Below are 20000 nucleotides of genomic sequence, written 5' to 3' on the forward strand. Positions count from 1 at the left end.
TTTGTTCTCAATCTTAGTTTCGTGAAAACCGAGACATCACAGTACTTTACTGCATGTACCGCTCCTGAAGCTCCCTGTTCAAGTCGGGGATGCTAGTAATGCCATGTTCAAGTCGGGGATGCTAGTAATGCTACGTTCAAGTCGGGGATGCTAGTAATGCTACGTTCAAGTCGGGGATGCTAGTAATGCTATGTTCAAGTCGGGGATGCTAGTAATGCTACGTTCAAGTCGGGGATGCTAGTAATGCTATGTTCAAGTCAGGGATGTTTGTGAATGCTATAAGGTCTTAAGATTATCTTTTTATCTCTGGCATTATCATACCAAGTTCTCATTCCTACTCCAAGAGGACTTTTGCCACAAGAACGACCGTCATGTGAACGCACTTTCTTACATGAAACTGGGAAAAAACTCGATGAATCTTATGAACCTCCACAGTCGAGTGTGGAACTTCCTTACCCAGCTACGCATGTACCTAAATTGTGCTGGGACACTCTCCTCATCCTCCTCCGTAAGGCCAATGAACCCAGAAGCCAACCTTTGTCTCTTCTTTTTTTCCAGCGCTTCGTCACAGACCCGTAATCAACATTGCTCACCTCAGAAGCATGTTTCTTGCGAGCTCTACTGCAACTAGATATTCGAATGGACGCATATCCTTATAAACAAGGTGATACACCCTTCATATATATATATATATATATATATATATATATATATATATATATATATATATATATATATATATATATATATATATATGTATATATATATATATATAATATATATATATATATATATATATATATATATATATATATATATATATATATATATATATATGAACGTTATTGAAAGGTGTAGTTCCCGAGTGGGATCTCAAGATGTTTGGCTGGGTTGTGGAAGGCGGTAAATGACCTCACTTCAGCCACTGTGTGTGTGTGTGTGTGTGTGTGTGTGTGTGTGTGTGTGTGTGTGTGTTTTAAAGGTCATCGACCTCAAGGGGCTCTGGGATGTTTTGGTCATTTTATGGGTGAGTTCGTAAGCTACCGATCGCGCTGTTGTGTTGCTATGTTTATAGTTGTGGTTGGCCGGTTTTATAATCTCTCTCTCTCTCTCTCTCTCTCTCTCTCTCTCTCTCTCTCTCTCTCTCTCTCTCTCTCTCTCTCTCTCTCCGAAAAGAAAAAAAACATTTGGTCCAAAAACAGGAAAAGGCGGAGCGCATCATTATGCACGACTTTAACCCATATCCAAGATTGGGGGGGAACAAGGGGAACGAACCTCTCCGATTACACGCAGTTGCCCCTATCAAAACAAGACCTTCCCTCCCTGGTTCCTTTTACGCCGGGTAAACACATCCTGTTTTTCTTTGCTCCGTCTCTCTGTCACATCTGGTTAAAGGGCATCTTAATGTGAAATCGATACACACACATATATATATATATATATATATATATATATATATATATATATATATATATATATATATATATATATATACGAATAAAGTGTATATGAACGCGCACCTTCATATAACATACAAAGCTCCAACAGCCAGGATCGAACCTGGGACCCCTTGTGCAAGAGGGTCCTCTTGCACAAGGGGTCCCAGGTTCGATCCTGGCTGTTGGAGCTTTGTATATATATATATATATATATATATATATATATATATATATATGGGTTGTGTGTGTGTGTGTGTGTGTGTGTGTGTGTGTGTGTGTGTGTGTGTGTGTGTGTGTTAAAGACATAGAAGAATTGAAAGTAAAGAGAGAGAATAAAAGACTTGCAGGGTCGTCATCTTGCTGGTGGTGGACAAAAGGTTGTCGGCTCGTGACGAAATGGAGAGAGAGAGAGAGAGAGAGAGAGAGAGAGAGAGAGAGAGAGAGAGAGACAGAGAGACAGAGAGAGAGAGAGAGAGAGAGAGAGAGAGAGAGAGAGAGAGAGAGAGAGAGAGGTCAAAGGTCATTGCTTTCCTTTTATCTCCACTCCCACTTTGAGTCTTGATCCCTGACGTTCACCCACTCTCATCCTTCTTCTTCTTCTTCATTATCTTGTTGTTTTTGTTGTTGTTGGTGTTGTTCTTCTTCTTCTTCATTTTCTTGTTGTTTTTGCTGTTGTTGTTGTTGTTGTTGTTCTTCTTCTTCTTCTTCTTCTTCTTCTTCTTCTTCTTCTTCTTCTTCTTCTTAATTCGTTTGTACTCATCTCTTCTACCCATTCTCTTTCGTTTATGCTTCTCTCTCTCTCTCTCTCTCTCTCTCTCTCTCTCTCTCTCTCTCTCTCTCTCTCTCTCTCTCTCTCAATCCATCTACCTCCTTGCATCCTTCTCCCTTCTTCCTCGTTTCGTCCAGCTCCCTCCCCTCTTACCCACTCCCTAACCCTTCTTACCGTCATACCAGCCTCTCTATCTCCATCACTCTTTCTCCGGCTCTCTCTCTCTCTCTCTCTCTCTCTCTCTCTCTCTCTCTCTCTCTCTCTCTCTCTCTCTCTCTCTCAAGATGTTACTGACAGCCTCGTAAACTTCCTGAAGCGAAGCTTCCTCCCTGAGACAAGCTCGTGTTGATCTGCCTCTCCAGTGGCTCTCAAGAGGCGATTTACGGCTGCTCGAGATAGTGTGGGGTGCTGAGAGAGAGAGAGAGAGAGAGAGAGAGAGAGAGAGAGAGAGAGAGAGAGAGAGAGAGAGAGAGAGAGAGAGAGAGTAGGGGTAGGGATGTGGTGGGGGAGGAGTATCTTGAGAGAATCTTTGGTAGTCCTCAAAGACTTTAGGATCCCGGGTGAGAGATGACGGGGACTCTAAGAGATAGAGATAGATGGATAGATAGATAGATAGATAGATAGATAGATAGATAGAGAGAGAGAGAGAGAGAGAGAGAGAGAGAGAGAGAGAGAGAGAGAGAGAGAGAGAGAGAGAGAGAGTGAAGTAGTCGTGGGAAAGATGGTTCGCTGGATGACACAACAGTATGCGTGTGGTGGTTGTGAGAGATATAAAAACAGAGACACTCCAGTGAGAGCGATAAAGGAAACTTTGGGACTGAGACTTGGGGGTTCCCTTTTTGCTTCTGGCGAGCTGGTGATTTTTTTCAAGACCTAAAACGAAGAGAAAAAAAAAAATATCAAGGCATTTCTAAGGTGCAAAAAGAATTCCTATAGGAGATCGCGAGGTCCTGCGAGATAGTGTACAGGATGCCGGTGAGGTAATCTAGGATGCTGTAGTAAACTATTAGGGTCTGGGAGAGTGGTCTTTGGCGGTTTATGAGAGACTTCAGCGGGGACGTTAAGTTTCCTGACTGGGGAATCTGGCGGTAACACGGGAGAGTACTCTTGTGGCTGACGGTGGGGAGGAGGAGGAGGAGGAGAAAGAGGAGGAGGAGGAGAAGGAGGAGGAGGAAGAGGAGGAGGAAGAGGAGGAGGAGCAGGAGGAGGAGGGAGGGAAGTGGTATATGGGAGACTTCGGGAACTGTGGCACTATAGGGAATTCTTCGGGGGGGCAATTTGGTTGAGGTAATCTTGGGTATTGTAGGAAGGTTCTTAGTGGTGGATGGAGAGTCTTATACCGCCTCTCTCTCTCTCTCTCTCTCTCTCTCTCTCTCTCTCTCTCTCTCTCTCTCTCTCTCTCTCTCTCTCTCTCTCTCTCTCATCCAGCACCTTGAATGATGAACACCGTCGAGGGTTACTATTCTTACAGATAACGCTACGTCCAATCTCATCCCTAAAGAGAAAAATGTCAAAAGAAAAAAAAAGAAACTGAAAAAAGGGCCTCCATCATGCACCCTTGGAACAAGACAAGACTTTGTGATGTAAAACGAGAGAGGTTATGATTCTTCCCTGCTGTTGCGCCTGCAGCAGCGGCTGACGCTCAGCAGAACAGTGGAGGGAAAACAGGAGGGTAGGAGGGCTTCTGACACACAGTTCTTGTTAGGACACACACACACACACACACACACACACACACACACACACACCCTCCTTTCCTCCCTCCCTCCCTCCAGCTGTCGATACTAGCGGACATTCTCCAGCTGCTCCTGCTGTTCCAGTTCCAGCAGCCGCTACTGCTGCTACCTCCTCCTCCTCCTCCTCCTCCTCCTCCTTCCCTCCGTCCCTCCGTCCCTCCTCCTCCTCCTCCTCTCTCTCTCTCCCCCACCCTCCCACCATCGAGCGTTCGATGCCCTCTTAAATATGGCGTAGCTGCTAATACGAACGCTCCGGCCGACTTCGCAATATTGCCTAAGGGATGAATAATTGGTCAAGACCCTTCCGGGGAGGGAAGGGTGTGTGTGTATGTCTGTGTGTGTGTGTGTGTGTGTGTGTGTGCCACGTCAGCAGGGGTTCTCTAGTCCCCGTCCAAGGATGTGTTTCATGCATCCTGGATATTACACGGGTGTGCTTGAACGGTACCTACCTCCCTCGTTCACTCAGGGTGTGCCTTATTGCTCTATGGGAGGAGACGGCTCCCACGGCTGCAGTGAAAGACGGTGTTGCGCTACGCGGCAGGCAATTGTACACTTCTGCCGCACTGCACCCATCTTACATCCCCCTGGGAATGGACTTTTGTTACGCACTGTATATATATATATATATATATATATATATATATATATATATATATATATATATATATATATATATATATACATAAATATATTCCTATGAGTCCACGAGGAAAATGATACACGAAAAGTTCCCCAGTGCACTTTCGTGTAATAATCACATCAGGGGAGACACAAGTGAGAAATATAACAGTCAGTTGATATACATCGAAGAGACGAAGCTAGGACGCCATTTGGTAAACATATGGAGCTAAACACCAAGACATCAGTTGGTATACTTATGAATGGCAGTTCAGCGCAAAAGAGACACTATAGGCGTCCTCGTAAACTACATCAACTCCTCAAGTGACCGATAAGAGATAAGAGAGATCTTCAGCGAGCTGGCGGAGATGTCCACCAAGCCGGGATGTGCAAGTCCTCTCCCCTCGCCTTAGACCGGGTCACTCCTCACCCTGGTGTGTGTGTGTGTGTGTGTATATATATATATATCTGCAGATCCTCTCTTGACGGAGGAGCCAAACGTCCGTAACTGCGAGGGAGACCTTGTATACGTACACGTTCCCTCCACACAGCCGCAAGAAAATATAGGCGTTAGTGAACAACACGAACAATTACTATAAAGTATTATTTTCGACCTGTTTAATGATATGAATATATATATATATATATATATATATATTTCTTTCTTTTCTTTCAAACTATTCGCCATTTCCCGCGTTAGTGAGGTAGCGTCAAGAACAGAGGACTGGGCCTCTGAGGGAATATCCTCACCTGGCCCATTCTCTGTTCCTTCTTTTGGAAAATTAAAAAAAAAAAAAAAAAAATGATGAGAGGGGAGGATTTCCAGCCCCCCGCTCCCTCCCCTTTTAGTCGCCTTCTACGACACGCAGGGAACACGTGGGAAGTATTCTTTCTCCCCTATCCCTATCCCCTATATATATATATATATATATATATATATATATATATATATATATATATATATATATATATATATATATATACATGAGGGACTCTAAGACTTTCTTTCTAAAATATAACTTTACTCCATGCTTAAAACGTTTTCTCTTCACTAAGGCATGAATAGATCATAGTCTATGTACGTACGTCATAAGGAACGCATATCAGTACTGTATATATACACCAGGACGAACGCATTCATTTATACATATGTGTTAGATACATTTACATCGAATCGAATGGCTATCGGCTACTACCTGATCAGAAATTCCCTCCCAGGAACATTTAAAATAAAAAAAGGTACAATACAACAGGAGTTCCTCGTTTATAAAAAAAACAAAAAAAGTCTTTCAAGGAAAATAGGAAAAGATATAGCTTCTCTGTCAGAGACCAAGACTCTGAAACTTATGAACGATACGGTCAAAAACTGTGGGAGTCGTGGGGCGAGATCCATCGACGACGAGGGAGCGAAATCCAACAATATTTTCGATCGTGTTCAAAACCCCATTTACGATTTCCAGGCAGGATCCATTTCTCTGAAGGCTTGCCAGGCTTGCGAATTCGTGCCTTGTCCTTCCAATGGAGGATTCCACACACGACCCCTCACCCACACCCCACCCCACCTCCCACACACGCCTAACACCACCAAAAACGTCCGGATGGATGACGCAACGGAAGAAAACGGAGCCCGGGATTACCTCAGGCGTCTTCGTTCGAGCTTCAGAATCACCTCTGTTTGGTCGACGCGTTTTTTGACTAATGGCACGACCCACTTCCCTCCTACCTAAAGCGGACGCCACTAAACGATCGAGTGTATGTGTAATTACCTAGTTTGCGATTACCTATCTGTGTAGTTTGAGAAGAGAGAGAGAGGTTTACACCCGTGTTAGCCCCACATCTCAGCTACCAAGTCACTCCTAAGATCACGAATATAAATTAGATCTAATTCATTTGATTTTCATTTTTCGTGTCAGTGGAGCTATTAAGTCATCTCCACGTATTCTGAGAGTTTTGGGCCGTTTTTCACCGTTTAAATTACCTCTCATCAAGACCGTCATCCGTTTTCTTTTTTTTTCAAAATAAGATCCTCATACATACGTACTCTTTTTTTTTTTTTTGCTCTAATTTTTTCTACTCATTAAGAGATCTTAATCTACCGTTTTCGTTCGTATTTCGTAATACTAATGTGAAACCATCAAATACACCAATACGAGCGAGACTCCTCTACTCGCTCCATCTTACTCAACCCGCATTTTTGACGCGTGTTTCAACAGCAACAAAAACGTTATCCTAAAACTAATTATGATCGCTTTTTTCTTTTTTGGATTCAAGCTGTGGTACCAGCTCCGGGGAAGCTAAGCTTTGACTCACGACGCTTAAGCTGACTGACCCAGGTTTGCTAAAGAGGCTAAGCTTTGACTCACGAAGCTCAAGCTGATTGACCCAGGTTTGCTAAAGAGGCTAAGCTTTGACTCACGAAGCTCAAGCTGATTGACCCAGGTGTGCCAGGGAAACTAAGCTTGGACTCACGAAGCTCAAGCTGATTGACCCAGGTGTGCCAGGGAAACTAAGCTTGGACTCACGAAGCTCAAGCCGACTGACCGACCCAGGTGTGCCAGGGAAACTAAGCTCGGACTCACGAAGCTCAAGCTGATTGACCCGGGTTTGCTGGGGGAGCTAAGCTTTGACTCACGAAGGTCAAGCTGATTGACCCAGGTGTGCCAGAGAAACTAAGCTTGGACTTACGAAGCTCAAGCTGATTTACCCGGGTTTGCTGGGGAGCTAAGCTTTGACTCACGAAGCTCAAGCTGATTGACCCAGGTGCGCTGGGGAAACTAAGCTTGGACTCACGAAGCTCAAGCTCACTGACCCGGGTTTGCTAGGGAAACTAAGCTTGGACTCACGAAGCTCAAGCTGACTGACCCGGGGGTGCTAGGGAAGCTAAGCTTGGACTCACGAAGCTCAAGCTGATTGACCAGGGTGGGCTCAGTGCTGGATGCGGTGTTGGGCCCCTGGACCAGGCTATTCCGTGTGGTAACTGAGAGGGTTTTGAAGGCTGGCTATGGGTTATGAGGGAGATGAGCCTCGCTGCTGCCACGACCCAACTGGTAGAAGACGGCAGGGACCAGCTACCAGCTACCATATCTAATCACCCAGAGACCCCTTTCTGAAGCGGAATGGCCCTGTATTCTTTAAAAAAAAAATTTTTCTAATACTATCACTTTATTTCATTAATCTGATAACGACCCAATGAACTGCAAGTACTCATTTCCCCCTCTAATGACTCCTATATTACGAGACCTTTGGGGGGATAGTTAAGGGGTGGGGGACAGAGCGGAAATTGATGCATGTAGATCTTTGAAAGATATTAAGTGGACAGAGCGGGAATGAATTAATCACCGGGGAAAAATGACGTAAGGGTGCCCGCACTCCCTGAGTGCAAGAGGGACGTACACGATTAAACTCCCCTTTCTTTTTTTTCATTTTAGGCAAGAAGAAGACACGATATATCACGTCTCGTTTTTATGCTGTCTGAACCGGTACATCGCAGGAGTCTGGGGTTATGTATCCGTCCGGGAGAGAGAGAGAGAGAGAGAGAGAGAGAGAGAGAGAGAGAGAGAGAGAGAGAGAGAGAGAGAGAGAGAGCACTTACTGTTCCAGGGTTTCATAATGGGGCATGGCGAGCGCGTTGCGTTCAATCGTTGGGATGAAAACTTCCTGGCAGGTACAGACGAACGAGATTTTGATCACTAGAGTGAGTACGGAGAGCGCGTAGTGGTCACCGCAGGAAGTTACGGAGCTAAGAGTAAAGGACTGTGCGAGTCATGTGTTACAGCGTGTGTGTGTGGTGTGTGTGTGTGTGTGTGTGTGTGTGTGTGTGTGTGTGTAATGAACGCCAGCCATGTAACCTTGTACAGGGAAGAAAACTTGACAGCCGCTGTAGAGCTGGCTCACTACGCAGCCGTCACTAACCCTCCCGATGCGTAGGTAGGTAGTACCGGTAATATGCATATATACGCCTCCCTGGTCTGTGGCTGCCTACCTACCTACGAGACTAGAGAGAGTGTGTGCATACTTACCTAGGAGTACCTACGCATACCTACCTACGAGTACCTACCTACGAGAACCTACGCATACCTACTTACGAGTGCCTAGGCATAACTACCTTCGAGTACCTACGCATACCTACTTACGAGTACCTACGCATACCTACTTACGAGTACCTACGCATAACTACCTACGAGTACCTACGCATACCTACTTACGAGTACCTACGCATACCTACTTACGAGTACCTACGCATAACTACCTACGAGTACCTACGCATACCTACTTACGAGTACTTACGCATACCTACCTACGAGTACCTACGCATACCTACTTACGAGTACCTACGCATACCTACTTACGAGTACCTACGAGGAGGTTTTATGAGGTGAGGCGTATGAGGTACCGCGAAGCGCAGGGAAAGCGAGAGTTACGAAGAACGAGTCGTGTGAATTTACGAGCTGCCAGGTGTGTTATGGGGGCCAGACTGGAAGGATTATCTCTCGTTGTGGGGAGTGAAGAGAGAGAGAGAGAGAGAGAGAGAGAGAGAGAGAGAGAGAGAGAGAGAGAGAGAGAGAGAGAGAGAGAGAGAGAGAATGTGCGTAAGGTTTTATCAGGGTCTCCCTATTCAACACCCACAACCACCTGACCTCCAGACGCCGCTGTCGCCGCCGCCGTGCAGCAGTGTTGTTATCTGAAGAATTTATCTTCTTAATTTCCTGGAGGCACGACACCGGAGGCGCTAGGGACCGACGACTTCCTCGCTACTGTACGATAACGCCGGATCTCTTAACCGCCATACGATAACCAGGCTTTGGGCCAGAGAAAACGGGCACAGCATGGCTGGCGAACTTTACTATTGTTTACATATGCTGTAGGTGTATTTCATGTGAAAAAAAAAATAATGGGGTCTCTCTCTCTCTCTCTCTCTCTCTCTCTCTCTCTCTCTCTCTCTCTCTCTCTCTCTCTCTCTCTCATCAAACCGGTTCTCATCCTCATTTCCCCCAGGATTAAGCCACTGGAGACGGTACGGAGGCATTCATCCCCTCGCAGCAAGTGAGAATCACAAATTCGAAATGACTGCCAAGGCCTATGTGCAATAATTGTCATCCACTACTTGATTGACATAAATATGTCTCCGTAAGATTGTTAGACGATAGAACAATATATATATATCTAAATTTCTCTCGAGAAAGGAAAGTAAATTTTTTATTTACTTGAATCAGAAGTACTGTACGAACAGTTGGAGACATTTAGCGTTCACATGTGAAGGATCAATTATCTTCCGCAATGCACAGGATGTCTATGATATTTCTTTTTCTTACATGATCCCACTTGTATAAGTCCCCCATCGAATTCATTTTCTCTAGACGCCAGGATACGTCACAGAAAACGGGCTCGGATTATCTAATGGCAAACTAATGAAATTATCACCCCTTCCTTAATCCACCATCGTAAGACGTTCAACAACTACAATTCTTTACTCGTCATGATATATCACAAACATGCCAAGGTATATGGAAAACTAATGAGATTATCTTCCCCACGCGAATCCATTGATGTTAGCCTGCCATACTACAACTTTGCTGCACTACGGAAATTATCTCTCCTTCGTGTAGCCACTGACGTAAGGCCCTCATCAAATCATTTTACGTTCAAAAACAAAGACATGAAACGAAATATAGCCATTTAGTGATAACCTACAGACTTTATTTTCGTCATGAGTCCACAGACGTTAGTCCCACGTAAAACCCATTTTCTTTAGGTGCTCGCTACATAACAGAAGATAGACTAAGATAATCTATGCTAAAACTACGATAAAACTTCAACACATTTGTTTATACCACGATGAAATAACCAATAATTTTGTGTAATCCATTTTCATTATATGAGCAAAAGCACAGAAGGTTCATTCCGAGTATCATTGCTTTAGTAACGACAAACCTGGTAAGTTAGAACGAGTACGAATTAGAAACTATAACAAAAGGTAAAATCTACATGTCAAATCTAGCATCTACGAAGTTAGAAGTGGTGTTAAGTTAGGTTTAGTATGAGTAGCTTCTTCGTGCTGTTGGTTTCGAGAGGAACAACAACTTCTAAAGGTGCCAAGTGCCAGATCAATATGATTACAGGTGTGTTTTTTTTATAGGCGTCAGTCACCCACCTGTTTGAAGTGTTTGTGTAAACTTCTGCTTGGTGGACCTAATTGCTTCATTAGAGTCGAGTGCCTCACCTGAGTGCTTCAACCTTTGGAAATGGCTGAGTGTATCATGAGAGTACCTCAGCTGTTTGAAGGATGGAAGCGATTCGATGAGGTATCTTACCTTTGTGAAGGAGCAAAGAGCTTTACTACACACACACACACACCCTCATCTGTCTGGAGGAGAGAGGTGTTTCAAAAGAGTCCTTCGCCTCTCTGAAGGGGGCTAAGTACTTCAATGGAACCCATTACGAGCCCGAAGGAGATAAGCGTCTCAGTAGATACCCTCAGAAAGCTTGAAGGAACTGAGTGATTCACGACAGCTCTCACAAACTTGGAGAATCTACGTGCTTCACTTAAGTCCCCTTACAAGTTTGAAGGAGCTAAGTGCTTCACTAGACTCCTAAAAAGCTTGAAGAGTTACGTGCTTCGTTACAGCCCCTTACAAGTTTGAAGGAACTAAGTGCTTCGAAAGGCCCCTCATAGGCTTGAAGGAGCTTTGTGCCTCACTACAACCCCCTCTCATGTTTGAAGGACCTACGTGCTTCCCTTAGAGTGCCTAAACTGTTCTAAAGGAGATAGTGCTTCATAAGAGTGCTTCACCTGTTCTGAAGGAGTTGTTTCGTAGGAGTGCCTCACCTGTTCTGAAGGAGGTAAGTGCTTCATAAGTGCGCCTCACCTGTTCTGAAGGAGTTGTTTCGTAGGAGTGCCTCGCCTGTTCTGAAGGATGTAAGTGCTTCATAAGTGCGCCTCATCTGTTCTGAAGGATGTAAGTGCTTCATAAGTGCGCCTCATCTGTTCTGAAGGAGGTAAGTGCTTCATAAGTGCGCCTCACCTGTTCTGAAGGAGATAAGTGCTTCATAAGTGCGCCTCACCTGTTCTGAAGGAGGTAAGTGCTTCATAAGTGCGCCTCACCTGTTCTGAAGGTAAGTGTTTCCTAAGAGTGACTCACCTGTTCTGGAGGTAAGTGCTTCCTAAGAGTGACTCACCTGTTTGAAGGAGCTGAGGGCGCCGTTGATGCGGAGGGTGTCAGCGGCTATGGTGGCGATACCCTCGGAAGCCGCGTGGGTGCCACAGGACTCCTGACGGGGCAGGTAGCGTAGGGAGGCGGAGGGCTTCGGGTGGTGGCAATGGACGCAGGTCTCCGGCTGCGAGTGTTGGCGGATGATGCGGTCCCGGTAGAGCGTCGGGGCCACTACCACCACCTCCCCGCCTTGCACCGACCGGACGCTCTCGTGGGAGGGCGCCCTGGGCAGGTGCGAACACGAGCACCTCACCTGCGGCGCCAGGAGGCGATAGCCGCGGTACTCCGGCCGGCTCTCCCGCGCGTGCAGTTCAATGTCCGGGACGGAGCGCGTGGCGCCGACGTCCTCGGAGCCACTGGCGGAGCACCGCTGGTTCAGGGAGACGAGCGCCGACGACGGGGTGTACGACATCACGACGCTGTCGCCACTGTCGGCGCTCTCGCCCATCGTGATGAGCGGGCGGGGCATGACGACGGGTGTGGGCGCCTCGTCCGCGGACGGCGCCAACAGGTTCTCAGTGCTGGCGGCCCGAGACGCGGAGCTCAGCGGCGTCACCATCACACGGCGCTCACCTTCACATGGGGGCTTAGCGGCGTCACCATCGCACAGGACTCAGTAACGTCACCATCACATAGGGCCCAGCAGCGTCTCATGAAAGACTGAGCGGCGTCACCATCACACGGATCTTCAGCAACGTCACCATCACATGAGGCCCAGCAGCGTCTCATAAAATACCGAGCGGCGTCACCATCACACGGGTCGCCAGTAACGTCACCATCACACAAGGCTCAGCAGCGTCTCACCAGCACATGGGGTTCCACAACGTCATCACAACACGAGGCTATATTAATCGGGGTTCAACGACGTCAACATCACACGGGTCTTAACGCAGTCGCCATCACATGAGGTTCAACGATGTCACCATCACTCTATCATTGGAATCACCATCAGATGAAGCTCAGCGGCGTCACCATCACACGGGGGTTCAACGGTATCACAATCACATAAGGTCATATGGTGTCGCAATCATGTGTGTCTCTCTCTGAAGATGCCCACTTGCCACTTGCCTACCACCTCCCTGTGTGGTGCTATATGCCTGGAATCATTCCCACATCCTGGGCGAGTGTGAGTGTGGAGGGGGCTGCCACTCACGCACCCTCACGTCTATTGTGATCCATCACCACACCTGGAAAGGAAGAGGAACACGCCATCAGTATGTTGTTGGCACCTGAGGTCTGCAATAAGACTATAATAAGAGGTCCTGAAATAAAAGTCAGACAATGATAGAGATTAAAAATTTTAAAAGTAATAATATTGAAAAATATACATTACTTTTATGATTACTTATGTTTAATGAGTACGTCGTGGCACTTAGCATAACCTATTTAATTCTGTACACAGTCTTCGTAGGTATGTCTATTCCATACGAGACCCGGATCTCATATATTGTTTTTATACTTGCTGATAACACTATTCGCCCAGAGCTATGATGCGTTTGTTGATATAACAGAAAACGACCCCAGTCATAGTTTGCTGGTGGTGGCAAAAACCCACATCTTTTGTTCCATCACTTAAGCTATATACTTCAATTTTTGCTCATGACATAAAATTTGCATTAGAATTGCAACAGACGACACATAAAGACCTGGGGAGAGTAATACATAAACTTGTTGAAAACATACAACAGTGAACATGTCCGGATATTTACTATATAACTTTCTCCACCTACTCCCTTCACCATCAGTAGAATCGGTCACATCATTAAATCACATTACAGTATAGCTCGAAAGTGAGTAGTATTCTACAATGTCCTTTATCCCCAGTAGTGTGACCTGGACTGATTTGTTTGTGGGTAGAATGCAAAGCATTGCTTTACACCACCACCACCACCACCACCATCATCATCCCACCTTGCATGAGTCTGTAATCAACGATGATAATGATCAAGAAGGATGATAATGACAATCTGATAATTATCATGGGAAAAATGTATACTTAATACTTGTATTTCACCGCTCGACTGTTTCAAGACAGAGATTATTTTACAGTTTATCGCTTACACGAACATCCACACCTGAGGGTGTCAAATACTCCTACATCTACACCTGAAGGTGTCAAGTACGTCTACACCTGGGTGGGTGTCAAATACATCTACATCCACACCTGAGGGTGTCAAACACCCAATGCTTCCACAAATGAGGGTATCAAACACTTCTACACCCACTACTTCCACAAATGAAGGTATCAAGCACTTCTACACCCACAGTTGAGGGTGTCAAGTAGTACCTCTACACGTACACTTGAGGGTGTCAAGCACACCTACACCTTCGTGTACCTGAGGTGTTTACCACTACCCCCATACTTGAGGATTTCAAGTGCCTCTACACCTACACATGAGGGTCTCAAGAACTTCTACAACTACACTTATAAGAGTGTCCATCACTTCTACACCCATGACTAAAGGTGATCCAATGAATTACAATTCATAACATTCATAAACAATACCTTTACATCATAAAGAATTAAATTCCTTGTGAATTTCAAGCCTGAGGAATGCAAAACGAGAGATAAAAAGTCGCGTGATTACTGAGGAAGACTTCAAACCCGTCATTCAAAATCACAGTTCGTGCCATGGGATCTATATGTGTGTGTGTGTGTGTGTGTGTGTGTGTGTGTGTGTGTGTGTGTGTGTGTGTGTGTGTTTCAAACAACACCCAGGACAGGGGCATCAATCCTAATGACGACGTTTGGACAGACATCTGGTGTGGTGAGGGGCGTGCCCCTCGTCCAGCGTGTACACACACAGCTAAGTTCAAACATTTATTACCATCCTGTCCTCTTGTGTTGCCCACAATCTATATATCCTGCTGGGAAATTTCAGAATAAAAAAAACGAGAGAAACGATCTTTCCACCAATATATACCAGTCCACTACACTAGGTGACAATGGCAGAGGTATTTCACTTGATGGCAACCAATCGACATAGACGGAATTTTCAACACCTTCTGAATAGTGCTGAAAAGCCGGTGTGAAAAGGAATTGTTGAAAAAGAAATAATGAAATAATTACACGTTTTCTGTCGTTTTCAGAAATGAAGAGGAAACCATAATATTCTTCCTTTGGTATCTGCTTGTCTATTGTTTCCTTCGCTTGTGTTTATTACGTCTTGGATAACATATCACCAAAAATAGGAGAAATGAAATGCTCTTTGTTCTTATTTTCAGTATATATATATATATATATATATATATATATATATATATATATATATATATATATATATATATATATATATATATACCCTTCTTGGAAAAGGGTGAAGGATAAAGAAAAGTGAGAGGCACTCACATGCCCTCCCTTGAGTACACTTGTCTGGTAATGATGTACAAACTTGGTGACCTAATGAAGTAGCCGTACTTTATAGTCCTCACAGCTGATGTCTCTCTCGAAGTCATGGCCTCGACTCGGGTTACACCCCCCCCCCCGTGTGTGTGTGTGTGTGTGTGTGTGTGTGTGTGTGTGTGTGTGTGTGTGTGTGTGTGTGTGATTACCTGTTCGTGCTGTACATAGGGGTTAGGGTGGAACAAAAGTTTCACATTCGATGGGACCCTCCCATCTCTTAACCTTTCCCTACTACTATCATACGACTCATACATAACCTTCTGTATGCAGTCCAGATTTACAATCTCACCATCTAGTTTATTCCATTCACTTAAACTCTCATACTATAACTCTTTACATCTACATTAATGTTCTCTCCTTCCATTTTTCGTAGAACTGTTCACTGCTAACATGAGCAAATAGGGAAGAGTTATCCCATTATCATTTAGTTATATTGCGTTTCCTTGATCCTTCAGATTTCTCAATCACATCTATTACCTATCTGTCTTAAATCATCTCTTACATCCCTTTTATATTATTCCTTTATCATACCTTTCTTATTTGTCTAATACTTATTTCATACGCGTCAGATTTCTTTCTCGCATCTTCTTCATCTCTCATTCCTCTTATACATCATCTGCTTCCTCTGTGTCTTTCATTTTTCCCTCGTCGCGCTTCTCCTCCCTCCCTTCCCTCGTACTTTATCTGGAGCGTGTGACCCTCCTACTAACAAACCTCACACCCCACCCACCCGACCATCCTCGTGCCTCTCTCAAATAACCCCGGCAGAATTCATCTCAATATATCTCCACCGTCTCATATATCTCCCACTCACCTCTCCCCTCCCCTAGTTCCCTCCACACACCCCACCCACACACCACCGCCACCACCACATCATCAGCCACAAATCTCCTTCATATAACCACCATAATACCCACACTCCCTCTTCCCTCACTCATTCATCTCACAGGTCCGGGGGGTTCTCCCCCACGAGGAAGGTGATAGTAATGCCGTCCGTCAAAGCCCAAGACCCACCTGGGTCTGTGCGAGCACCAAAAGAAACTCGGCCTCTTACCCACGTTGGTTCTTCTGGGCTGGGCTAGGATAGGTTGGGTTGGGTTGGGTTGGGTTGGGTTGGGTTCGACTAGGTTGGGATGGGTTGGGATGGGTTGCGCTGGACTGGGTTGGGCTAAGCTGGGTTGGGCTAGGTTGGGTTGGGCTAGGTTGGGTTGTACTGGGTTGGGTTGGGTTGGGCTGGGCTTAGTTCTGGAGGTAGTCGCGTCATCATAGCAGTCCTACCCCAGTATGTGCTGTGTCACTTGTAAATTGAATCTACTTAGTGTGAATTGAGGTGCTTATATATATATATATATATATATATATATATATATATATATATATATATATATATATATATATATATATATATACTTACGGTAGGTTCTGCTATACTGAGAATCATTCAGCATATGCTGCGGCAAGTGTGCGATCATTCAGCATATGTTGTTGCACATATATAAACAGTGAGCGTGGCTACATATGAGACACACACAGAGAGACAATTAATTCGTCAACACATGGAACATAAGGCATCATTCAGCATATGTCTTGCTATTATCCTCCTCTTTACTCTTTTACTTCAAGCTTTATTTTCTACAATCTTATTTTCCTCTCCTTCTCTATTCTCTATCTGCTTCTCTAATTTAAAATGAATTCGCTTCTTTTTCTTCACCATGTCTCCATTTACCCTCCCGTTCCTCCTACGTCTTCTAAGACTCTTCATATTACTGTAAGTTGAGGAGAAAGTTAAGCACCCACTTCCTGTGACGTGTGTGTGTATATATATATATATATATATATATATATATATATATATATATATATATATATATATATATATATATATATATATATATATATATACTGTAAAAAAAATAAATTACCTACTTCATGCAAAACGAATATCTGCTTTACCTTCTTTACCTTCCATTCAGTCATTGTGTATATCATAAAATCTAAGACGTCAAAGCGTAACTGTTCTTTTTTCCCCTAATATTAATTACTGCTAACTAAAAATCCTTGACAACTTGACTATTATTGAAAACTCTTGATTTTTAGTACCCGGAGGAAGATCGATCATTTCTGCAAATGATTTTACACGACGTGAAGAAGAAAAAAAGGAGGGGGGGACGAAAAAGTCTTGCAACATACTTGTGAGCGAAACTCTGTGGCTACAGGAATATATAAGTATTTTTGTTAACCGGGGAGGTGGGCTGGCTGGCCCCAGTCAAAGGCAGGGTATGGTTAAGGGGGAAGCCTGACTATAATGGTATATACTTCCTGGTAATAGAAAAGCGAGAAAGAGAGAGAGAGAAAGAGAGAGAGAGAGAGAGAGAGAGAGAGAGAGAGAGAGAGAGAGAGAGAGAGAGAGAGAGCACATAACGACTAATATACAGAAAAAGATGCAAAATTCTCTCTCTCTCTCTCTCTCTCTCTCTCTCTCTCTCTCTCTCTCTCTCTCTCTCTCTCTCTCCAGTTTATCTATTACCAGGAAGTAATTATTATCATTATTATTATTATTATTATTATTAGCATTATTATCATTATCATACTATTACTCCTCTTACATAAATGGAAATTTGGAACTTGTGCTGTAGAGTAGAGTAAGAGAGAGAGAGAGAGAGAGAGAGAGAGAGAGAGAGAGAGAGAGAGAGAGAGAGAGAGAGAGAGAGAGAGAGAGAGAGAGACCCCCACCTCCCAGACGACTCCCTGATGGCACCCGTAATCACCGGGCCAATAAAGGACTGCTGACCTGTACCTGGGACTTACAGTTTAATGGCTCCTGATGCCAACCCGTCATTTTTTTGGGTCAGTAGTTAGTCCATGTAAGTACGCTCCCGGGGACCCGCTCCCCTTGCGTAACCACTTAAGCTAAGGAGATACCAGTTAAAAGACCTTTCAATCTCTTTTTTTTCATCATATTCAACCGGAGGAGAAAAAAATGTTAATGACTTCATCTAATGTCTTTTGTGATATATTTTCTGACGAGAGTAGAAACGGGTTTAGGAAATATTTTTTTTCTGTGCTTCAATGTGAGGAATGAGTTTAAGATTATATTACATGTTAAATGAGAATATCTGAACTCCTACCGAATTGCACTTTCACCTTCATATATATATATATATATATATATATATATATATATTTTTTTTTTTTTTTTTTTTTTTTTATACTTTGTCGCTGTCTCCCGCGTTTGTGGCTGATTCATGTGAGAAACTGCAGAAGCTGGTGACTGAGTTTGGTAAAGTGTGTGGAAGAAGAAAGTTAAGAGTAAATGTGAATAAGAGCAAGGTTATCAGGTACAGTAGGGTTGAGGGTCAAGTCAATTGGGAGGTAAGTTTGAATGGAGAAAAACTGGAGGAAGTGAAGTGTTTTAGATATCTGGGAGTGGATCTGTCAGCGGATGGAACCATGGAAGCGGAAGTGGATCATAGGGTGGGGGAGGGGGCGAAAATTTTGGGAGCCTTGAAAAATGTGTGGAAGTCGAGAACATTATCTCGGAAAGCAAAAATGGGTATGTTTGAAGGAATAGTGGTTCCAACAATGTTGTATGGTTGCGAGGCGTGGGCTATGGATAGAGTTGTGCGCAGGAGGATGGATGTGCTGGAAATGAGATGTTTGAGGACAATGTGTGGTGTGAGGTGGTTTGATCGAGTAAGTAACGTAAGGGTAAGAGAGATGTGTGGAAATAAAAAGAGCGTGGTTGAGAGAGCAGAAGAGGGTGTTTTGAAATGGTTTGGGCACATGGAGAGAATGAGTGAGGAAAGATTGACCAAGAGGATATATGTGTCGGAGGTGGAGGGAACGAGGAGAAGAGGGAGACCAAATTGGAGGTGGAAAGATGGAGTGAAAAAGATTTTGTGTGATCGGGGCCTGAACATGCAGGAGGGTGTAAGGAGGGCAAGGAATAGAGTGAATTGGAGCGATGTGGTATACAGGGGTTGACGTGCTGTCAGTGGAGTGAATCAAGGCATGTGAGGCGTCTGGGGTGGACCATGGAAAGCTGTGTAGGTATGTATACACGTGTGTGGACATGTGTATGTACATGTGTATGGGGGGGGGGGGGGGGGTTGGGCCATTTCTTTCGTCTGTTTCCTTGCGCTACCTCGCAGACGCGGGAGACAGCGACAAAGTATAAAAAAAAAAAAAAAAAAATATATATATATATATATATATATATATATATACATTTCTTTTCTTTCAAACTATTCGCCAGAGAACTGGGCCTTTGAGGGAATATCCTCACCTGGCCCCCTTCTCTGTTCCTTCTTTTGGAAAATTAAGAAAAAATAATGAGAGGGGAGGATTTCCAGCCCCCCGCTCCCTCCCCTTTTAGTCGCCTTCTACGACACGCAGGGAATACGTGGGAAGTATTCTTTCTCCCCTATCCCCATGTGTGTGTATGTGTGTGTATGTGTGTGTGTGTGTGTGTGTGTGTGTGTGTGTGTGTGTGTGTGAGTAATACAATTTTTTAATAATTCCACTGCTTTCGTTGGCCCTACTTCTCCCAATCAAACACGCATTACAATCCTTTTTCTGTGGGATTTGCTTGCCGAAGCATCTTGACATTTACCTCAAGGAAACGACACGCGTTGAATTTCGACACTTCGACACGTTCCTGATTCCTCTGCTCCACGCGGACTCTGGAGGAATCTCGTGTGTGTTGTGTACTCATTATCACAGACTGATGATGATTTGAACTTCTGTTGTGAAAGGGAAGCAAACTGCTGTCTTGCACCACCCACCCCCTCATTTCCTAAAGTGCACTAACGAGGCTCCCTCCCC

General features: G+C 44.4%; 1 protein-coding gene across 2 annotated transcripts in view; it reads right to left on the minus strand.

Moving 5' to 3' along the window:
• Nucleotides 1–11684: 11684 nt before the first annotated feature.
• LOC139754459 (uncharacterized) overlaps nt 11685–20000 on the minus strand; it is a 413997-nt gene continuing 405681 nt past the window's right edge. For both annotated transcript variants that reach the window (XM_071671732.1, XM_071671733.1), the window contains one exon: nt 11685–12960. In XM_071671732.1, the coding sequence (XP_071527833.1) occupies nt 11724–12332 (609 nt within the window). In that variant the 5' untranslated portion in view covers nt 12333–12960 and the 3' untranslated portion in view covers nt 11685–11723. The remainder of the gene's footprint in view (nt 12961–20000) is intronic.

This window comes from Panulirus ornatus, chromosome 17 (assembly GCF_036320965.1).
Source record: "Panulirus ornatus isolate Po-2019 chromosome 17, ASM3632096v1, whole genome shotgun sequence".
NCBI lineage: Eukaryota > Metazoa > Arthropoda > Malacostraca > Decapoda > Palinuridae > Panulirus > Panulirus ornatus.